At 42.8% G+C, this 16,810-nt stretch overlaps 1 protein-coding gene across 1 annotated transcript in view; it reads right to left on the reverse strand.

Moving 5' to 3' along the window:
- The window catches only part of LOC113109048 (immunoglobulin superfamily member 3-like), a 30,205-nt gene extending 13,693 nt beyond the window's left edge, over positions 1–16,512 (reverse strand). The window contains 1 exon segment of the mRNA XM_026272569.1: positions 16,412–16,512. Within this exon segment, the coding sequence (XP_026128354.1) occupies positions 16,412–16,481 (70 nt within the window). The 5' untranslated portion in view covers positions 16,482–16,512.
- Positions 16,513–16,810: the final 298 nt, after the last annotated feature.

Consider the following 16,810-nt stretch of genomic DNA (forward strand, 5'->3'; position numbering starts at 1 on the left):
TCAAACCGAACGAGCCAATCAGGATGTCGAGAGGGTTTTGCGATGTTTGGTTTCCAATAATCCTTCGTCCTGGTGTCAGCAACTCTCAGTTGTGGAGTACGCACACAATTCTTTACCAGTGTCATCTACGGGCATGTCTCCATTTAAGTGTAGTTTAGGGTACCAACCACCTAATTTTGTTAGTACGGAATCCGAGGTTTCGGTCCCCTCCGCACACGCATTAGTCCAGAGGTGTCACCGCACCTGGACCAGAGCTCGCAGAGCTCTGCTCCAGGCTAGGTCGCGCACCAAGGCTAAGGCCGATCGCCACCGGTCGAAGCCTCCCCGTTACGTCGTCGGTCAAAGAGTGTGGCTTTCTACCCAGAACATTCCTATGCGGTCCGTTTCTAACAAACTTGCTCCCAAATTTATTGGCCCGTTTTCTATTACCAAGATTATTAATCCGGTTACCGTGCGTCTTAGCCTTCCTCCGGCGTACAGGAGGATTCATCCCGTGTTCCACGTCTCCAAAATTAAATCGGTGATTTCTTCCCGTCTTAATCCGCCTGCTCCGGTTCCCCCCCCGCCTCGTCTCGTTAATGGGGAAACCACCTATTTGGTTAATCGTATTCTGGACTCTAGACGGAGGGGACGCGGTTTTCAGTACTTGGTGGATTGGGAAGGTTACGGTCCGGAGGAGAGGAGTTGGGTTCCTGCTCGGGACATATTGGATCACCACCTTATAGATGATTACAATCTACAGGTAAAGCAGGCTGGGAACGTCAGGTGACGTCCTAGGGGAGAGGGTACTGTCACGGTAGGAAATCCAGTGTTTCCTCCGTGTCATGTTTTGTTATTGTTTTTGTACTTACGTTGTCTCCATGTGTTCGTTTAGTTGATTGTCATCACCTGGGTGTTGATTGTCTCGCTCCAGCTGATCGTCATCATACCTCTGCTACTTATACTCACCTCGCTCTCTCTCTGTTGTCAGATCCTCTCTTATGTCTCCACGTACTAACTGGATTACCGTCTTCCGTGTTTGTGTGCTGGTTGGATTCGTGTTGTCGTCCGCGTGTCAGTGTTCCGGTCTGTTCCTGGTTCTAACCATTGACCACCTTCACCTGCACCGCTGACTTCACCATCCCGCTCTTCGCACGCCACCGTAGACCTTCCTTGCCATTGCCAACACTCTGGACACTCCTTATCAATAAACAACATCTGATTGCCTGCAATTGCTTCCTCCTCTTTTTTCTGTCGTTACAGTCGTCGCGTCTACCTGTCTGTAAGCGCAAATACAGTCGCGAGTTTCTGCTCGATGTCGGCAGAACCGCATTTTTACAGTTAAACTCTGTGCACGCGGAACAGCTGCGGGATCTCGATCTGCTACGGAGGCCTTCACCATCACCGACCCCCACTACTGCATCTCACCCGCAGCGGAGGCGCCACAAGCGGCGTGAGAGGAAGCAGAAGAGGGGTTGGTGCGGAGGTATCCAGGCTAGGCTAACGGCTAACCCACACGAGCCATCTATCCCCACCGTCGTACTGGCTAACGTATGCTCGTTGGACAATAAACTGGACTACATTCGATTACTACGCTCAACTCAGAGGACTGTAAGAGACTGTTGTGTTTTTGTGTTCACGGAAACATGGCTCAGCAAAAGCGTTCCAGACGGCGATATTCAGCTTGACCAGCTGACGTGCTATCGAGCGGACAGAGCTCTCGTCGCGGGAGGAAAAACCCGCAGCGGTGGGCTTTGTGTTTACATCAATGACGCGTGGTGCCGCGATACTGTTGTGATCAGCAAACACTGCTCACCCCTGGTGGAGTTTATGATTATTAAATGCCGGCCGTTCTATCTGCCGAGGGAATATACTGCTATACTGCTCATTTCGGTGTACATTCCCCCATTCAACATCATCAGCAACAGGAACGACGCACTAAATGAACTGTACCAGCACATCAGTGAGCAGCAGACAGCACACCCCGATGCTTTTCTCATCATAGCTGGGGATTTCAACCATGCTGACCTTAAGAGTGTGTTTCCAAAAATACACCAGCACATCAACTTTCCAACACGAGGTAATAACATCTTGGACTTTGTTTACACCACACAGAGAGGAGCTTACAAAGCCCTCCCCCTCCCCCACCTCGGAGCCTCAGACCACATCGGTGTTATGCTAATGCCTACATACAGACCACTCATTAAAGTCGCCAAACCAGTTTACAAACAGTTTAAACAGTTAGACTGTTACTGCCTACATCAATAAGTGTATTGATGATGTAACGGTCACAAAAACCATCACTGTCCGGGCCAACCAGAAGCCATGGATGACAGGGGAGGTCTACAGACTTCTTGAAGACACAGAACGCTGCCTTCAGAGCTGGAGATGAGGTGGGCCTGAGAACAGCTAGGGCCAACCTGTCCCGTGGCATCAGAGAGGCTAAGAGACAGCAATCCAGGAGGATAGCTCACCAATTCAGCAACAGCAGAGACACTAGGAACCTGTGGCAGGGGATGCAGACCATTACAGACTACAAGCCCCCACCACGGACCTGTGACAACAACATCTCTCTGCTAAATGAACTGAACACCTTCTTCGCTTGCTTTGAGCAACAAAACAGCACCACTGCACAGAATACTCCACCTCCTCCCGGCGACCAGGTGATGACGCTGACCCCAGACAGCGTGAAGAGATCCTTCAGCAGGATCAATGCCCGCAAAGCTCCGGGTCCTGACAACATCCCTGGGCGTGTACTGAAAGTCTGTGCAGCAGAACTCACTGATGTCTTCACAGACATTTTTAACACCTCACTGAGTCAGCCTGTTGTTCCCACATGCTTTAAAACTACCACCATCATCCCAGTCCCGAAGAAACCATCTCCATCCTGCTTCAATGACTACCGTCCTGTTGCACTTACCCCCATCCGCATGAAGTGCTTTGAACGGCTAGTCATGCACCACATCAAGTCTGCCCTCCCCCCCCTCCCTGGACCCCTTCCAGTTTGCATATCGGTCCAACAGGTCGACCGATGATGCCATCTCCACTGCTGTCCACTCAGCACTCACCCATCTGGACAAAAAGGACTCATATGTCAGAATGCTATTCATAGACTTCATTTCAGCATTCAACACAATCATCCCTCAACAGCTCATCTACAAGCTGAGTCAGCTGGGGCTCAACACTTCGCTGTGCAACTGGCTGTTGGACTTTCTGACTGGAAGACCTCAGGCAGTATGGGTCGGCAGCAACACATCCAGCACCATCACACTGAACACTGGGGCCCCCCAAGGATGTGTGCTGAGCCCCCTCCTCTTCACTCTGCTGACACATGACTGCACACCGTCACACAGCTCCAACCTCTTTATTAAGTTTGCCGATGACACGACTGTGGTGGGTTTCATTAGCAACAAAGATGAGACAAACTACAGGAGTGAGGTGAGCCGCCTGGCCAAGTGGTGCAGTGACAACAATCTCTCTCTGAACGTGGAGAAGACAAAGGAGATTGTTGTAGACTTCAGGAGAGCACACACTCAGCACGTTCCTTTGACCATCAACGGTATAACTGTGGAGAGAGTGAGCAGCACCAAGTTCCTGGGTGTGCACATCACAGAGGACCTCTCCTGGACTGAAAACACCGCAGCACTGGCCAAGAAATCACAACAGCATCTCTACTTCCTCCGCAAACTGAGAAGAGCCAGAGCCCCACCCCCCATCATGTACACCTTCTACAGAGGCACCATCGAGAGCATTCTGTTGAGCTGCATCACTGTGTGGTATGGCGCCTGCAACGCGTCCTGCCAAAACTCTGCAACGCATAGTGAGAGCAGCTGAGAAGATCATTGGTGTCTCTCTCCCCTCCCTCCAGGACATTTATGGAACATGTCTCACCCGCAAAGTCCTCTGCATCACAGGTGATCCCACCCACCCATCACACAGCTTCTTCAGCCTGCTACCATCAGGGAGGAGACTGCGGAGTCTCAAGGCCAGGACCAGCAGACTGAAGGACAGCTTCATCCACCAGGCTGTCAGGAAGCTGAACTCCCTCCCAAACCTGTCCCCTAACCTCTTCTTCCCCAGGCACCACTGAACTATGACCCCACCCCCCACCCCCGCTAATTATATGATGGCATGCACTAGTCACTTGTGCAGCATTGGTCCGCTCACTCGCCCCTTGTTAGTGAAAGTTCTTGAAGATTGAGACGCTTACATGGATGTCATATTTCTCGTTCTTTTTACTTCAGAACACAAGAAGAAAAAAGCCACACAACTCACCTACTTGACAAGGCTAAAAGATTAATAAAGTTATCAGCATACTTAGTGTGTACTTGAAGTATAACAGGGTGAGATACATCATTGCAATCTTTCAAAATAAACAAAAACATAATAAAAATAATAAAGTGTTTATAATTATTTACACTTAGCATCACATATGCTTCTATTCCGAAAATCTTAAATAATTATTCAACAACAAAAGTTACAACATCCTCCCACCCGATGAACTAGGTTAATCTATACTAATTTTAAGGACGTTGAATTAAATTAACTCCAAGGGATATAGCAGTTGCACAGGTCTTCTTAACACACTGCCTGATGAAGTACGGACAATGCATGAACGTACCAGGCCATCTCTTCCTTAATTCAATTTTTCAATTCTTCCCATTTTCCAAGTTTGTCGGGGTACTTTGTCATCTCCAACTAGGACAACATCACCTTCCTTCAGCATAGTTGCTTTTATTGAATCACTCTTATGAGCTGACTTTAAGTCCATCAAATAGTCTTTTCGCCAGCGGTTCCAAAATGTAGTTAGAAGTCTCTGACGATACTTCCCTCGGCGAACAGCATGCTCTTTAGTCGGAATAGAGGAATTAGACTCAGAGACCACAGTCTCTGGTGGCAGAGAGGTTAGTCTTTGCCCTACCAGGAAATGTGAAGGCGTCAGAGGTTGGGGCTCATTGGCATCATTGTGTACGTACGAAAGTGGTCTAGAATTTATAACTGCTTCTACTTCTGTCAAAATAGTAGTCATCTCTTCAAAGTTTAGTGAGGCCTTTCCTAGGACTTTTTTCAGACAATTCTTTACTCATCTAACAAGTCTCTCCCAAAAGCCTCCCCACCATGCTGCGCGTTCCACAATAAATTTCCAAGTAATAAAATTTGGAGAAAAGTAATCTGTAAGCTCAGAGGTTTTAAATGATCTCCACAGTTCCTTTAAATCTTGGTCTGCCCTTTTGAATGTTTTTGCGTTGTCCGAGTATATTATTTTGCACAGACCTCTTCTTGCTATAAATCTTTTCAGAGCAAGGAGGAATTTCTCTGTGGTCTGATCAGACACTAACTCTAAATGTATCGCCCGAGTAACAGCACATGTAAAAAGTGCAATATATGCCTTTTTTGGTACACCATTAGATTTAACATATAATTGGCCAGCAAAATCGACCCCTGTGACTTCAAAGGGTGGTGCTTCAGTAACTCTGTCCTTTGGCAGAGGTGCAGTAGTTTGCTGAGCTGCCTTGGCTTTCAATCTATTACAAACATGACAATGTCCTAGTATTTGCTTCACAAGCTGTCGGCCACGCAAAATCCAATATTTCTCTCTAACCTGAACCAGTGTATCTCTTACACCTGAATTCATCACTCTTTCATGATAACTCTGAACTAGTAATTCCGAATATCTTTGCTTTGTGGGGAGCACCCATGGGTGCCATTCTCTGAAGCTGAACTCTGAAGACTGTTGTAATCGTCCACCTACACTAATGAGTTCATTTTCATCTAAGAAGGGTTTCAAATCCTTGATCTTTGAGTCTTTGTCAACCATTTGTCCTAGTTTGAGCAAATGTATTTCCTTGCTGAAACTCTGTTCCTGAGTCATCTTTACCCAGTAAATTTCAGCTGCAAGAAGTTCTTTTGCTGTGAGCTCGCCTTGGATTTTACATCTTGATCGGGCATTAGTTATGAACCTCTTTATCCATGCAGTTATTCGCAACACTGTCTTCAGTCTGCTAAATTTTGATAAATCCAAAAGAGGTTCTGTTGTTGAAACACCACCAAACTGCACGGTGACCTGAAACTTAGACCTCAGTTCAATGTTCATTTCAGCAACACAATTTTGCTCAGGCTCTTCCAAGTGAGCTGGAACTAAAGATGCCGGCCCATACCACCAGAGTTCACTCTGTATGAGATCATCTACGCTCTTTCCTCGAGTGGGTAAATCAGCGGGATTGTCTTTCCCATTACAATGGGACCAAGATTCAGGGTTTGTGAGATTCTGTATTTCAGCTACTCGATTACCAACAAATGGTTTCCATTTCTGTGCAGAACTCTGTATCCAGTGTAAGACAATTACTGAATCTGTCCATATGTGAATTTGATTTTTCTCCATCTTCAAGGGACGAAGCAGATTATGTCCCATTCTAGCTCCGATTAGAGCTCCTATTAACTCTAAACGTGGTAAAGTAAGCTTCTTCAAAGGAGCAACTCGTGCCTTTGATGCTACAAAACTGTTTACAGTTTCTCCATTTTCATTTTTTCCTTGTAGGTATGCAACTATTGCAAACAATTGCAAAACACGTGCAATTTGTGCGATTGAACATTAGGTTAATTCTCTATTTTGTACCATCTTGGTATAGAAATCAAACGAAGCTGTGGCACTTCACTACACCACTGATTCCACATCCTTGACAATTCAGAAGACAAATGTTCATCCCAACTAAGTCCGCTTTCCCACATTTCTTGAAGAAGACATTTCACTCTAACAGTAAAGGGAGTTAGGAATCCTATGGGGTCAAAGATACGGGATGATGTTTGCAACACATTTCTCTTTGTGTTTTCTTTCCTCTCCAAAACACTCAACAGTTGCTTGAAATCAAACACAAAATCATCGCTTTCTGGTCTCCATACTAAACCTAATACCTTCAGTACATTTCCACTACTGTCCGATACTAAGTTTTGCTCCATTGCATTCCCTGTCCATCTTGCTCTCAGTTCTGGTGAATTCGTCACCCATTTACACAATTTCATGCCTGCATCCAGTAAGATGTCTCTGGCAGCTGTAGAAATAGTGTGTGCCTCATCCACTTCACGAGAACTCACAATGAAATCATCCACTTAGAGCGATTCTCTCAAGGCTTCCACTGCCTTAGGCTGTTCTGACTCCTTTTGTTGAATGTGATGCCTAATAGTTGCAGCTAACAGGAATGGACTTGGGGACACTCCGAAAACCACTCTACACATTCGCATAATGCGTATATCATTTTTCTTATCATCAGTTGGAGAACCGTGTAGCCACAGGAATCTGACAGCATCCTTCTCTTTTTCTGCCAAAGCGATCTGCAAGAATGCCTTTGTGATGTCAGCAGTAAATGCAATTTTGTGCAATCTGAACTTGACAAGCACATCTAGCAAGTCAGGATCCAAGTTTGGTCCTGCAAGCAAGCAGTCGTTTAGTGATGGACAACCCTCCGCATGTGAGGATGCATCAAACACTACCCTTAGTGTAGTTGTTGGTTTGTCTTTTCTGAGTACAGCATGGTGTGGTATATAATATTAAACAGCACCTGTCTCCTTTACTTGTGAATCATTGCCTGGAACATCTTCACAAATACCTTGTTGTAAATAGTCTTGTATTACGTCTTTGTATTGTGTGTAAAAGGTTACATCAGCTTTTAGAGTTTTGTGCAGCCTTTCAAACCTTGTCTTAGCCACCTTGAAATTATTTTGTAGTTCTTGTTTATTTGGTTTCCAAGGTAATTCAACCTGATAACGACCATCCTTAAACCTTACTGTCTGGTTAAAGTGTTGTACGTCTTCTATTTCTTCTGCACTCTCAGTTGTCTTGTTTAGTATGCCCAAAGACTCTACTTCCCAAAAAGCACGCAACTGTTTTGAAATCTGCGTATCTTCTTCTAAACAAATTTGCATGCAGGTTGTGTCAGGTACACTCAACATGGGAATTGGTCCTTGAACAGTCCATCCAAAAATACTTTCCAGGGCTACAAGAGATTCAGTTAATCTCTCAACTCTACCTGATACTATTTGCCAGTAGTAGTCTGCTCCTATTAATACTGAAAGCTCAGAATCATTGGTGTCCTCAGAGAAAAAAATCTGCAAGTTGCAGACCCTTAGCCCTTAGACTCTTCTTCCGGCTTTGCTACCGTTCGGACGTTCTAGCTTACTGCTCTGTGCTTTGCTTCTTATTTCTGTACTTTTCTCAGATTTTTCTAAGATTTTTACTTCAGCAGATCAGCATAGTGCTCAAACAACAGATTTTTGGCACAAACGCTAAAACTAAAAACACTGGGACTGGAATAATACTACAAAAAGAAGACTTCGTCTCCCACTGCAAACAGCTTACATTCCGGAGACGGGAAAACAACTGCCTACCAAACAGAAGAGAGAGAAAATGCCTCCTGTTGGATCTACTTGTTGCATGAACTGCTGCAAACTTCTACAAAGGATTGTGATTCTTGAAACAAAGTTACTTTCTGGACTTCCAAAACAGACGGAACACTAAGCAGACCGTCGTCATGGACCCTCTCAGCATACAGCCGGTGAGTCCCATGAATCTTCTGAATCTCAACAGTTTATACCAAGTGTAGAGGAACAAGCCGAAACTGATCACCACACTAATCGTTGGCACAAACAGGGAGCAAGACCCAAAGGAACACGAGACATCAGATTGTCACGAGTTTCTCGTATTGCTGCCATAGCTTCCTCTACCCCAGATTCGACTATGACAAGGCTTGTAAATGCTGGTATTCTACCACCCCCTATACATCTGGAGAACAGATTTCAAGCATTAATAAATGTGGGTGAGGAATCCCCAAATATTTAATTTATTTAAATATGGATCTGATCAGCCAGCAGCTAACACCGCTACTAACAGGCGCTCAAGGACGAGCAGACAGCGGCTTTCAGCTCAGAGCGCAGCCGAGCCAAGGACTCTGATAGTGGGTGACTCTGTTATCAGAAACATCCGTAGCAGGACTACAACAACATGCTGCCTTCCTCAAGCAACGGTCTCTGATGTGAACAAGGAACTTCAGAACATTCTGATGAAGCACAAAACTGCAAATCGAATCATCATCCATGTGGGGAAGAATGATATTCGGAAAGAGCAGTCAGAACTCCTTAAGAAGGACTTCATTGAACTGTTCATTGACTCAAAGTTCAGTCTTTCATCAGTGGACCACTCCCAGCAAGGGGAACAAATATGTTTTCACGGTTTCTTGGGCTGAACACATGGCTACAAAGATCTTGTAATATAAAAGGAGTAAATTTCATCGACAACTTCAATCTTTTCTGGGGCCATAGACAATTGTTTAAACCGGATGGCCTCCACCCAAACAAACTAGGTACAAGAGTGTTTAAGGACAATATCTTCTTCTCCCTTCGTCATCCTTCAGCAGAGTGTGTCAATCCATTCAGCACACACACACCGGGTCCGAGTCATCATGTGGTTGACATATCCCACAAGGACACTGATAACAACATGCAGCCAAAACAATCACTGCTGATAGACACTATCCCTGCTGAGCCCTGCCCACAGAGCTCCTCACAGACAGACTGTGATGTATCAAAACAGCTACAAGATTCACCACCCAAGGACGACTTTCTGGAAAACAGCCAGGGAAGCCAGGACAACACATCACAGCCACCGGAAACACCAGAGACACAGCCCATCTCACCAGACACATTATCCCTCTCTCCAGCATCTCCACTTCTGTGCTTCTCACAGAAAATGGAGGAATTGGTGTATGTTGGGACTAAACTCTCCCACTCATTCGCTGCTAGCCCGCAGATATCAACTAAAAAACGGCGGGCCCCCCAACCACCAAAGCCTGTGGGCCCTGTTCCTATGAGAGCTCTCCGACCGCTGCCACAACGCCAGGGCCCAAACCCTCTATCTGCTGAAGGTGAACCAAAAACAACTGATAGCAGCTCTCAGTGATATGTGTCGGGTCCCCGCTATAATAGCAGCAACATTCACAAATGCCTACTGAACAAGCGGGAACCCAGTGTGCCTGTAGCTTTCTCTATTTCAGTTTTATCATGTGATAGAAAGTCTAAGGCCTTCTCAAGCCAAAGGGCAAACTCATCTAATCTGCGGCCTATTATGCATCAAACTAAGATTGATGTAAAGACACATAGCACTGCCATCAAGCTAGCACTTTTAAACATTCGCTCACTAAAAAATAAATCATTTTTAATCAATGACTTTATAACCTCAAACAATCTGGATTTTATGTTTCTAAATTAAACATGGCTTGAAGACAGCTGCAGTGCAACAATCCTAAATGAAGCAGCCCCTCCTAACTTCACTTACATGAGTGTTTGCAGGACTGTTAGGAGAGGTGGGGGTGTAGCTGCTCTATTTAAAGATGTTTATCAATGCAAGCAAATGTCATTTGGTCAGTACTTGTCTTTCGAATATCTAGGGATTGTGCTGAAAGGTGCTCCACGCATTCTGTTTATTATTATTTACAGGCCTCCAAAATACTCTCCAGCCTTTGTTGAAGAGGTCACAGAAATGTTATCAATAATTTCCTCAGAGTTTGACTGTTTTACAATTGCAGGGGATTTTAATATTCACATAGATAATGCAGAAAACAAAACTACAAAAGAAATGATAACGGTTTTAAACACCTTTGACCTGATTCAGCATGTGCATGGACCCACACACAAAGGTGGACACACTCTGGATCTAATCATCAGTAGGGGTCTAAACATTTCATCCATTGTTATTAAGGACGTAGCACTATCTGATCCCTTCTGTATTTTATTTGATAAATTGATCTCTGCTACCACTGAATCTAGATCTGTCTCTGTCAGAAGGAGATGCATAAATGAGAACACAAGTGTACAATTTATGGAGGCTATATCTTTAACACCAAGCATTTCTGCAGACTCTGTTGATATTCTCCTTGATTCCTTCAACTCAAAAGTTAAGAATGCTATTGATGATATTGCACCAATAATAGTCAGTAAGAAAACAAACAGACAGAAATCAGTTTGGAGAAGATCAACAGCAGTTCAGACTATGAAAAGACAATGCAGAAAAGCCGAGCGGATGTGGAGGAAGACGAAACTTGAAATTCACTATAGCATCTATAAAGACATCCTTCATGCTTTTAATGTGAAACTAGCCACAGCTAGACAGAACTTCTTCTCAAACCTTATAAACAGTAACTTAAATAACACTCGTACTCTTTTTGCCATTGTTGAGAGACTGACAAACCCCCCAAGTCAGATTCCCACTGATATGCTATCAGACAGCAAATGCAATGAGTTTGCTTCTTTCTTTTCTGAGAAGATCATAAATATCAGGAAGGCGATTAGCACATCCTCAAGTAATGCAGAGGTCAGACAGATTCGGCCAAAATATCGAAAAGATACTATGTCTAATTTTGAAAAAATTGATAGCAAAATTCTGGAAGACATAGTGCAGCAACTAAAATCATCAACCTGTTGTCTTGACACACTTCCCACATCTTTTTTCAAAAGTGTGCTTGACTGCTTAAAAGCAGATCTCTTAGAAGTGGTGAATGCCTCAATTCTTTCTGGGACATTTACAAACTCCCTAAAAACTGCAGTTGTAAAGCCCCTCCTGAAAAAGACCAATCTTGATAACACAATTTTGAGCAATTTTAGACCAATATCTAATCTTCCTTTTATAGGCAAAATTATAGAAAAGGTAGTTTTTAATCAGCTGAACAAATACTTAAACTCAAATGGATACCTGGACAATTTTCAATCTGGTTTCCGACCACATCACAGCACAGAGACGGCACTCATTAAGATAATAAATTATATTCGCTTAAATTGTGACTCTGGCAAAATATCGGTGCTGGTATTGCTAGATCTCAGTGCTGCGTTTGACACTGTCGATCATAACATACTACTAGAGAGACTGGAAAACTGGGTCGGGCTTTCTGGGATGGTACTCAAATGGTTCAGATCATACTTAGAAGGGAGAGGCTATTATGTGAGTCTAGGAGAGCATAAGTCTAAGTGGACGTCCATGACATGCGGAGTCCCACAAGGGTCAATTCTTGCAGCGCTCTTGTTTAGCCTGTATATGCTTCCACTAAGTCAAATAATGAGAAAGAACCAGATTGCCTATCACAGCTATGCTGATGATACCCAGATTTACCTAGCCTTATCTCCAAATGACTACAGCCCCATTGACTCCCTCTGCCAATGCATTGAAGAAATTAATAATTGGATGTGCCAGAACTTTCTTCAGTTAAACAAGGAAAAAACTGAAGTCATTGCATTTGGAAACAAAGATGAAGTGTTCAAGGTGAATGCATACCTTGACTCTAGGGGTCAAACAACTAAAAATCAAGTCAGGAATCTTGGTGTGATTTTGGAGACAGACCTTAGTTTCAGTAGTCATGTCAAAGCAGTAACTAAATCAGCATACTATCATTTAAAAAACATCGCAATAATTAGATGTTTTGTTTCCAGTCAAGACTTGGAGAAACTTGTTCATGCCTTTATCACCAGCAGGGTGGACTATTGTAATGGGCTCCTCACTGGCCTTCCCAAAAAGACCATTAGACAGCTGCAGCTCATCCAGAACGCTGCTGCCAGGATTCTGACTAGAACCAGAAAATCTGAGCATATCACACCAGTCCTCAGGTCCTTACACTGGCTTCCAGTTACATTTAGGATTGATTTTAAAGTACTTTTACTCGTATATAAGTCACTAAATGACTTAGGACCAAAATATATTGCAGATATGTTCACTGAATATAAACCTAACAGAGCACTCAGATCATTAGGATCAAGTCAGTTAGAAATACCAAGGGTTCACACAAAACAAGGGGAGTCTGCCTTTAGTTACTATGCTGCCCGCAGTTGGAATCAGCTTCCAGAAGAGATCAGATGTGCTAAAACACTAGTCACATTTAAATCTAGACTCAAAACGCATCTTTTTAGCTGTGCATTTGTTGAATGAGCACTGTGCAATGTCCGAACTGATTGCACTATATTTTCACTGTTTTATGTTTTATTATTGTTTTATTATTGTTTTATTATTAACTTTTTAGTTTTAATCATTTTAAAAGTTTTAAAATTACTTGTTTTATTTTTGTTATTATTTTTTCTTCATGATTATTTTACTTTCTTTTATGTAAAGCACTTTGAATTACCATTGTGTACGAAATGTGCTATATAAATAAACTTGTCTTGCCTTAGCTTTAAGCTTATTTTGCACATGTTCTCCAGGAACTTTCATAACAGCAGTACAGACTTGAGGCGTCCCTATTGCTGCGATTTCTATTTTTTTATTTTCATTCCATACACTTTCAAGTGTCAATTTCACGATGTTACGTTCTGTACTCACAGGACACTCAGCTCCGAAAGTGTGAAGATTCAAAGTCTCTTTTTTCAGCACTGGTAATTCTAGTGTTTTCACAAGATTCTCTCGCACAAAGCTTCTTTGGCTGCCTCCATCCAATAAACAACGTACTAATTTTTTACCTGCTGGACCTTCTATCCATGCCTTAATTGTCTGAAGCAGCACAGTTGGTTGCCCTTCAGCCTTTGGTTTTACAGTGTTCGACAAAGACGACACTACAGCTTCAGAGCTAGTGTTGCTATCTTCCACACTGTCGTTTTTGTTCTGAGGCTGCTTATGATTTTGCTCACAGATTGACTGATGGTGCTTACGTCCACACTTAGCACAGTTAACTCCTTTAACCCTACAGAACTTTGCTATGTGTTTAGGACCCAAACAAGCAAAACATTTTCCCATTTTTCTTAGCTTGTCTTTTCGAGCAGACACTGAATACTCAGAGCAATTTTCAGGCTTTGGTTCAGGTTCTCACAATATATACAAGCCTTGGGAACATGACTAACAGTGTGCAGTGCAGCTGCAGAAGACATTGTCCATTTTTTATGCCTTGGTTCATGAATCATCTCAGGTTTAGCGAAAGATCTATTACTCATCTGTTTGTCCCTTTTTGAACTTTCTGGTCTAGTTAGTTGCAGTGCTCTTTCTAGGCTTTGCACTTCCTTTTGTAGAAATTGAATAAGCTCAGGCACTTTCCATTCACCATCAAAGTCCAACTGACGAGTATAAGCTAAAGCAATGTCCTCTGGCATCAATTGCAATAACACAGGGCATAAAAGACTGCCATACGTGTCACAAGGAACACCCAGAGATTCCAAACTACGAATTTGAATTTCACATTCATCATGTAAACTTCTCAACGCGTTTACGTCTGATGATCTCTTTACAGGAGTCAAATTAAGCAGTTTAGACATGTGAGCACTGATAACAATATCCTTCCTTCCAAATCTGTTCTGTAACAATTCAATAGCTGCATCATAATTACTGTCCGTCAGAGTGAGCCCTGACACTGCTTTGGCCGCTGCGTCAGCCAAATGCGTTTTCAAATGTCTCTTTCTTACACAGCGCTTCATTAGAATGAATTGCGGCTTCATACTGACTCCAAAACTCCTGCCACTTGCTTATTTCTCCTGTAAACTTATCAATAACCAATTTGGGGAGCTTGACAGATGTTTTTTACCCGTTCACTCTCTTGTTCACGCTCCCTTTCTATCATTCTCACTGCACGGGATTTCCACATGATAATGCGGTCCTGATAATCAAGCGCACTCTCTGTCTCTCTCTCCAGATCGTCCGTGGGAGTTTCGTTTTCGATGCCTCTGTCAGGATCCACCAAGCTTTCTTCTTTCGTCGATAACATTGAAAGTAACTCGCGCAGCTTTTCACAGTCTGGTTCTTCTTTACCAATCTCTTCTTGCATATTGTGACGGCTGGTGAAAAGACAGTCCGGAAACAATAGCGAGTTAACAGGATTTAATGAGATGATGAGATATAGTACAAAGACACACAAAGACGATGAGGCGATAACACTCCAGGGAGACGATGGACGGTGAGAAATCCAGATGGTAGTGGAGTGTAGGTGAGGAGTCCGGGTCTTGACGGCGTGAGGCAGCAGGAGAGAGTGGCACAGGAACTGTGGGGAACAGAGCCGAAGGTAAGTGTCCGTGGCTGAGTGATCGTGCAGAGAGTGGATGAGGTTCTGGGGAAACACAAACATCCAACGAAAACTACACAGAAGCCAGACGGGGGTAAACACAACGACATGAAACAACGATCTCACAAACACAAGACGTGAGACAAGCCATTATATAGGAGATGAGTAATGAGTGGCAGCTGTTGCTGATACAATTAACGGAGACGCCCACAACTAATCAGTGCAGACGCAGAACACACAGAATTCACCACAAAGTGTAAACAACCCGAGATCACGGTTTACCAACCATGACACATATGAGTCAGTAACTTCGTCGTTGAGCTGCGGATTGTTTTCCTCTTCTTCTTCATCCGTTCTAACTGTTCAGCCATCTTCATTAAACTTACTTTCACTTTCCTACTCTGAGATTCTTATTCCGCGACCATTCTGTGACGCTATCCCGGGTTTCGGCACCAAAAAATGTTAGTAAAAAGTTCTTGAAGATTGAGACGCTTACACGGATGTCATATTTCTCGTTCTTTTTACTTCAGAACACAAGAAGAAAAAAGCCACACAACTCACCTACTTGACAAGGCTAAAAGATTAATAAAGTTATCAGCATACTTAGTGTGTACTTGAAGTATAACAGGGTGAGATACATCATTGCGATCTTTCAAAATAAACAAAAACATAATAAAAATAATAAAGTGTTTATAATTATTTACACTTAGCATCACATATGCTTCTATTCCAAAAATCTTAAATAATTATTCAACAACAACAGTTACAACACCCCTCACTACCTCATCTGGCATGGAACTGACTCATTCCACTACCTCATCAGTCAGTTAAATAACTGCTCTTGGTCACTTGTCACTTTAATCAGACTTAATAAGATATTCTTAATAAGTGATTTTTTGCACTAAAAAATCTTCATTGATTTGCACTATATCTGTCATTTACCTTGCACTGCTTTATTTAACTTTATTTTTAACTTTATTTTTAATTTTATTATGTGTCTTTTTTTATCATTCCCTTATTGTATAGTTGTATCTACATTTTATATTTGATCTAGTTATTTTTTTAGGCTTTAATGTTAATGTTATCTGTAGGCACCTGGGTCTGAGAGTAACGCAATTTCGATTCTCTGTATGTATGTACTGTACATGTGGAAATTGACAATAAAGCAGACTTGAAATTGACCTTGAATAAACCACTTGCATGTAACGTTTATTTCATTTTTAAAGCCTTATGGTAGTGAAAGTAATCACCATCCACATTCATTGTATGGGAAATCCAGCTTGAATGTTTATTAGCCTTTTTGCATCTCACATAAGATTTGATTTAACATGAGGGTGAGAAAATTAAATAATGTCCCAAAACTTCTATATCCTCAGAGAAAATAAGTCAAGGTTCATATTTGTGATTCAGTTCAGTCTTACCCCACTGCAGCAGTCCTGTGAGACACAACAATAGTGGCAGCTTCCACTTTTGGCACCAAAAGTCTACCATCCTTAAACTGATCGATCCGTTTGCTTTCTTATCTCTAAGTTATTGCAGGTTTTACTGAGAGTGCCTTAAACCTGATATATGTTATCTGAAACAAGCAACTGTGACATCACATGAAGAGGAAACAAGTGTGATAAATATGGTTTCCCGTCGTCTGGCACCACACTGATCTTCACATGCGTCAATGTCCTCAAATTCTCATTACTGCGTATGTGGACAGAACAATACAACATACCAGCAGTTGTTTTTTTTTTAATGCACTATTATTTGATTATACACAGTGAGTGTTTCCATAAAGTGATTACATTTTAACAGAAAGTTGCAAAATCTGT

The sequence above is a fragment of the Carassius auratus genome, chromosome 9 (assembly GCF_003368295.1).
Source record: "Carassius auratus strain Wakin chromosome 9, ASM336829v1, whole genome shotgun sequence".
NCBI classification, from domain to species: Eukaryota; Metazoa; Chordata; class Actinopteri; order Cypriniformes; family Cyprinidae; genus Carassius; species Carassius auratus.